Raw genomic sequence first — 6,410 nt, 5'->3', positions numbered from 1 at the left:
GGAGCGCTGCCGCGCTTCCCAAGCGGCGCACTATCCAGTGCGCCACCGGGCCGGCCCTTATTCCACTCTTTATCTAGCACACTTATACTCATCCTTTATGACCTATATTGCTGTGATCTCTATTTCTCCCTCCTTTTCTCCTAGAAAGAGTTAACTGCACTTTCTCTCTTAGTACCAAAGTACTTGGTACGTTTTTCTACTTCGTGTACCTGTCAGACCATATTGTGGTTACTTATTCACATCTCTATGTTGTCATAAGCTCCTTTTGGGAAGAGATTTGTTTTTTGGTTTTTGTTTTTTAAGATTAAAGGCAATAGAGTATACAGGTTCGTAGCTCAAGTTCTAGAGTCAAACTTTTCAGTTCAATTCATGGCTCCCACATTCACTAGCTATGGAACCTTGAGCAAATTAATTAACCTCTCATTGTCTATCATCTGAAAAAAATGCAGGGGTGGGGCAGACAGTGGCACAGATTATAGTACATATCTGACAGGATTTTCACAAAGATTAAAAATATACCTAAAGTGTTTAGCACAGTACCTTTTATATACTAAATGTTTAATAATTGTTATCTAATATCAAGGTTCCAACTCCTAGCACAGCAACTGGTACATAACAGGCATAATTCAAGGGCCGGCCCGTGGCTCACTCGGGAGAGTGTGGTGTTAATAACACCAAGGCCACGGGTTCGGATCCCTATATAGGGATGGCCAGTTAGCTCACTTGGGAGAGCATGGTGCTGACAACACCAAGTCAAGGGTTAAGATCCCCTTACTGGTCATCTTTTAAAAAAAAAAAAAAAAACAGGCATAATTCAGTGTTTGCTGCACTTTTAGGATAGATCAAGAGCATCATCCCTAAATAATCCCTAAAGAAACCCTTTTCTCATTGAACATTGATTAATTCATTTACACGTCCTAGTTACTGAGAACCCAGAGTGTACCAAGCACGGTGGTGAGTTTTGGGGATATAAAGGTAAATACTATGTTTTCTGCCCTTATGAAAGTACTAATTTGTTGAGGGAAGATGTATACAAGTAAACCAGCAATTACTATTGAGTAATAAGTATAGGGATTAAGCAGAGTGCTATCAATATAGCTGTACATAAAAGGAGTACCTATCCCACTCTGAGGGAGTCAGCAAGGCTTTCTAGAAGTGACATCTCTAAACTCTTAAGGATGAAGGGTTGGAAGAGTGCTCCAACAGAGGGAACAGCATGTCTAGAGGTCAGAGAGATCATAGTGCTTCCAGGGAATTTTTAATAGATTCAGTGGTTTGAGGGTGTAGAATGGAAAGGGGAGCCATGTAGGTGTGGAAAAACCACAAATATCTCTCACCTGGACTACTATAGTAGCTAAACAATTGGTTTCCCTGATTCTACTATCGCTCCTCTACATTCATGTTCACACATAACCATAGTGATCTTATTTAAAGCATACAAATCCTATCATCTCAACTTAGATATGACCTCCTCAAGGAAGCCTCTCCTGATTCCTCAGTCTGTAGTAGACAACCAGTTTCTCTGCCACATCAGTCTGTTTGAGTTATCTACATGGCTTCTGATTCTTCAATGTTTTTTGTTATCTGACATTTTCTTATTTATTTTCAATAAGTTCCATGAAAGCAAAGACCTCATCTTATCTTGTTCACCACCTTTTAAAGTCAATTTAAAAGACTGGATTCTTGTGTATGAGAAGGATAGTACTTGTATAGACATCAAATGGTAGACTCTGCAAAGCCCCCAAAAGGTGGATTCAATAAAAGATACTTCTTGGAAAGGTTGAGCGAGCCATTTAGTGAAGTAGGAGGTGATGGGAGAATTAGTAAGGTGGCTCATCCTGAGAGTTTGAGAGCAGGCCTACCTAAGAGTCATATTTGATACATAAGGGACAAGATGCTGCTGGAAAATATTCAAAATGTAAGGGATAAAAGTACAGATTTTGGGGGGGGGCAGCCCGTGGCTCACTCGGCAGAGTGCGGTGCTGATAACACCAAGGCCATGGGTTCAGATCCTATATAAGGATGGCTGGTTAGCTCACTAGCTGAGCGTGGTGCTGACAACACCAAGCCAAGGGTTAAGATCCCCTTACCGGTCATCTTTTTAAAAAAAAAAAAAAAAAATAGATTTTTTTTTTTTTTAAAACACCTGGGCTACAGAATAGTAGGAAATTGGATATAGGGAGGATGGTGCTGAGAATAGTGTGATTAAGCTTGTAGTCAACTGATTATTCCCCCAAACTCATTGAAGCTTAATCCCCACTGTAACTGTTGAGGGTGGGAAATCCTATTATGATAATTAAAAGGTGGGACCTTGAAGAGGTGATTAGATTGTGAGGACCATGCCCAAGAAAATGGTTTAGTCCAATTGATGGTTTAATGGTGTCATGGGTATGGCTCTGAGGGCTTTAAAAGGAGAAGTAAAGAGTTAGCTCTCCTTCTGCTTGGCCCGTTTTTGCCAAGTGACACCCTGCATTTCTGTAGAGTCACCTCACCAGATATGTTCCCTGGACTTTGGATTTCCCAGCCTCCAAAACTGTAAGCAATAGGGCCGGCCCGGTGGCGCACTGGATAAGTGCGCCGCTTGGGAAGCGCGGCAGCGCTCCCGCCCGAGGGTTCGGATCCCACATACAAACCGGTTCCCGCTCACTGGCTGAGCGAGGCGCGGGAGCAACACTGAGGGTTGCGATCCGTTGCCGGACACGGAAAAAGACAAAAAAAAAAAAAAACTGTAAGCAATAGGGCCGGCCCGGGGGCGCACTGGATAAGTGCGCCGCTTGGGAAGCGCGGCAGCGCTCCCGCCCGAGGGTTCGGATCCCACATACAAACCGGTTCCCGCTCACTGGCTGAGCGAGGCGCGGGAGCAACACTGAGGGTTGGGCTCCCGTTGCCGGTCCCCGGTCTGGTACGCGGGCAACACTGAGGGTCGCGATCCGTTGCCGGACACGGAAAAAGACAAAAAAAAAAAAAAAAAAAAAACTGTAAGCAATAAATAGTTTCCTCACAAATTACCCAGTTTCTGATATTTTTGTTGTAAGCAACAGAAATGGACTAATAAAAAGCTCCTAAGATATTTCAAGTGAGAAGTAATAGTGATCTGAGTTAGGGCAATGGCCCTGGGAAGGGGAGTGGAAGATTGCTATATTAGGTTATAGATAAAAATTTAGGAATCATCAGCACTTTGATCATAATACGAGCCATAGGAATGTATCACAACACAGGGAGAGTTTGTAGGATGAGAAGAGGGCCCTGCTGTGGTTCAGAAGATCTGTGAACTTGGAGTCAGGAGACCTAAATTAAATGCTAGTTGGGTCCCACCTCTTACGACCTATGTGCTTCTTAAGAAGTCATACCATCTCTCTGAACCCAGATTTACCCAGATTTTTTGGTACCATGTTAAAGCTTGCTAGTTGCATGGTTCATGAATCATAATCTCAAGACTTGCCCAGTCCAAGGCTCTATATACTATGTTACCTTCCTCTTGAGTCTTGACTGCTAAATGCGTGCCTTGTCCTCAGCGACTAGGCTAGATGGTGGTAGCATGGCACTGCCAGCCAGCTTCTTGTGTTTTCTACTCCCTCATCTTACTGTTGTTTCAGAGTTTTGTATAGAGAGTCTATAGTTGGAGTAATGGGAACTCTTCTGGCCTAATTGGTTTCTCTGCTTCCTTGTAGGTGGAGTGCACAGGTTATGAGCTGGAACAGTTGCATACCAAAGTGACTTCACTATGCAGCCGGATAGAGCAGATACAGTGTTACAGTGCCAAGGATCGTCTGGCTCAGTCAGGTAATCCTCTAGCCTCCCTGCCCTTCCTGCCTGCTTGCTTCCTGTCTTTATGATTATTACACCATACCCGACTCATCCCCAGTGCCCTCCCTTCCTCATGCTCTGTCCTCAGTGCTTACTCCACTTTTTCTCTTTAGACATGGCCAAACGTGTAGCCAACTTGCTACGGGTGGTACTGAGCCTGCAGCATGCACCTGATGCAACCTCCAACTCAACACCAGACCCTCAGCGAGTCCCTTTGCGCCTGTTAGCTCCCCACATTGGCCAGCTCCCCATGCCTGAAGATTATGCCTTGGAGGAACTGCGCAGTCTCACACAGTCCTATCTGCGAGAACTGACTGTTGGGAGCCAGTGAGCCCCAGGCTCTGCCCACCACACTCACATGCTCATTCACACTCACCACACAGAGGGCCCCCACATTGTTTTGAGTGCCACGGTTTGCCATTCTCCAGATGACTCTGGAACCCACCCTCCCTCCCTGCTGCCCCAAGCAGCATTCTCCAGTTGTTTAGGGCCTTAATACTGAACTTAGCATAAGGGCTTCTGGAACCCAAGAAAGGAGACATACTTCCTTTTACCATCCTCAAGACCATTCAATCTTTTTTCTTTTTAAAAATGGTCAATAAAGGTCCTTTGGCATCATCTCCCAAAGAACCAGAGAATCCTTTCTCACCCCCAGCCATTCTGGATCATGTGACTCTCCATGCCAACCTGGTACCCTACTCCTACCCTAGCCCTTTTACACTAGGACTCTTTAGAAGGAATAAGACAGGTGATGGGACAAATGTGTTGATCTAAGACTGTTCTTTAACAGACGAACTATCCACAGGAGGAAGGGGACTCTGTTTTTTAAGTAGATTGGTTAGTTTACACAGTTTTGGAGTCTAAATAGGGTTAGACTCACTTAGGACACAGACAGGGTCCTTCTGACACATTTAAAGTAGAACTGAATGCCTACCATGGAGGGATCGATCTCCAAAGTTTGTTTTGTTCCTGCCTTGAATGTTCCATGAACATCATACCTTCCCCACTACCGTGTGCAGAGTTTGGTTAAAACTAAAGAGTTTGGATAAAAAATGGCAATGGGGTAGCCCTCCCTGCCGCTTCCATGTTACCCACAAATAATTTCCTGCCTTCCATCTACCCTCCCAAAAGGTAAAGCCATCACTGAGGCAGACAGGGAGCTGGGCTTTAGGGGCAGGCAGAAGGCCTTCACTACACTGCTGCCAGCTATGGGGATCCCCAAGTAATGGCCTGAGACAACTGGTGTTAGGGCTGTCACAGACAACATGGTGACCCCTGGGTCTTTATGCATGAAGATTATGTAAAGGTTTTTATTAAAATATATATATATATATATAAATAAATGATCTAGATTATTTTCCTCTTTTTCTGAAGCTACTTTCTTAAAAAAATAAAATGAAATGTTTATAGCATTCCTGGTATTGGCTTTCCCTTTGTATTTTTGAGTCTTCTTGCCCTGAGGATCTTTATAGTGACCTTGTTTGATTTAGCCTATTTTTTGAATTTCCAATGTAAATGGAGACAGGCCATGGGTGAAAGAGAACAATTTGGTACAATACTGAGATACAGACTAACCCAAAGGCAAAGTTCATAAGGGTGAATTTAAGAGTAGGGAAGTTAATACTGACTTCTGCACATATATTTATGCACATAGAGTCCCAGTTGGGGTCTGAAATTGCCTGATAGAATATACTTACTATTCAAAGCCTCCTTGTTCTTCTACTCCGGTGTTTTTTTTTTGTTTTTTTTTTTAATTTCAATTTTATTTCAATTTATTTTTGTGGGGTACATTGCATTGTTTCAATGTTGTGAGGCTGCTGCACGGAAAAGGAACCAGAACACCCAATTGAGAATTTAAAAGGGGGTTTTTATTGGCCGGCCGGCCACTGTCCCTTCAAGAAAGTTTTCGGAAGGGAACAGCCCTGAATTGAAGTTAGGGATTTTTAAAGGCACATAGTCAACACAGGCAAAAAATCATATAGTTACATACTTAAAGTTATCATTTAATCACACACATTCCCTCCTAGTGTGAGGGGGGAGGGGGAGGCCGAGCGCAAGCTGATGACAGAAGCTGAAACAAGGGCAGAAGCTGAAACATCGCTCAGGGGCAGCTTGGGTGGGGAACGTTAAACAAAATTCAAACTTCTCTAAGTGCAGGCTAATATGTAGCTTTTCACTTCTATCAAGGCGGGGCTAAAGAGCCCAGGGGGATTTTTAAACAATAGCATTTTTTTTTAAGCAATTCAAACACTATTTAAACTTAATTAATCTATCTTGTCACACAGCAAGCAGTTTCACAGAAGCGACTTGCATGTGTGTTATGAAGGTGGGGGTCTCCCTATCTCATTTCCAACTCCTCTTTAGGAAGGAATCAAATCATTGAATCTTTAGTACTTAATTTAGTATACCTGGTATGTAGGAAAAGGAGTTTAATTGGCTGTACCCGTTCTCAGATGTAACTAATGAGGCGGGAGACCAGGTGAGGTCCAGTATTGACTAGGAGGAGGAAGAGGACTAGGGGGCCTGAGACTGCTGTTATTAAAGCCGTTAACCAAGGTGACCAAGAGAAGAAGCTCTTATACCAATTTTTGTTATTATCTTCT

At 43.4% G+C, this 6,410-nt stretch overlaps 1 protein-coding gene across 4 annotated transcripts in view; it reads left to right on the top strand.

Annotated features, from left to right (window-relative positions):
* NUP98 (nucleoporin 98kDa) overlaps positions 1-5,168 on the top strand; it is a 97,472-nt gene extending 92,304 nt beyond the window's left edge. For all 4 annotated transcript variants that reach the window (XM_008586500.1, XM_008586499.1, XM_008586501.1 and 1 more), the window contains 2 exons: positions 3,672-3,783; positions 3,921-5,168. In XM_008586500.1, the coding sequence (XP_008584722.1) occupies positions 3,672-3,783; positions 3,921-4,138 (330 nt within the window). In that variant the 3' untranslated portion in view covers positions 4,139-5,168. The remainder of the gene's footprint in view (positions 1-3,671; positions 3,784-3,920) is intronic.
* Positions 5,169-6,410: the final 1,242 nt, after the last annotated feature.

Source organism: Galeopterus variegatus, unplaced genomic scaffold (assembly GCF_000696425.1).
Source record: "Galeopterus variegatus unplaced genomic scaffold, G_variegatus-3.0.2 Scaffold4004, whole genome shotgun sequence".
NCBI lineage: Eukaryota > Metazoa > Chordata > Mammalia > Dermoptera > Cynocephalidae > Galeopterus > Galeopterus variegatus.
This window is presented reverse-complemented; position numbering and strand designations above follow the sequence as displayed.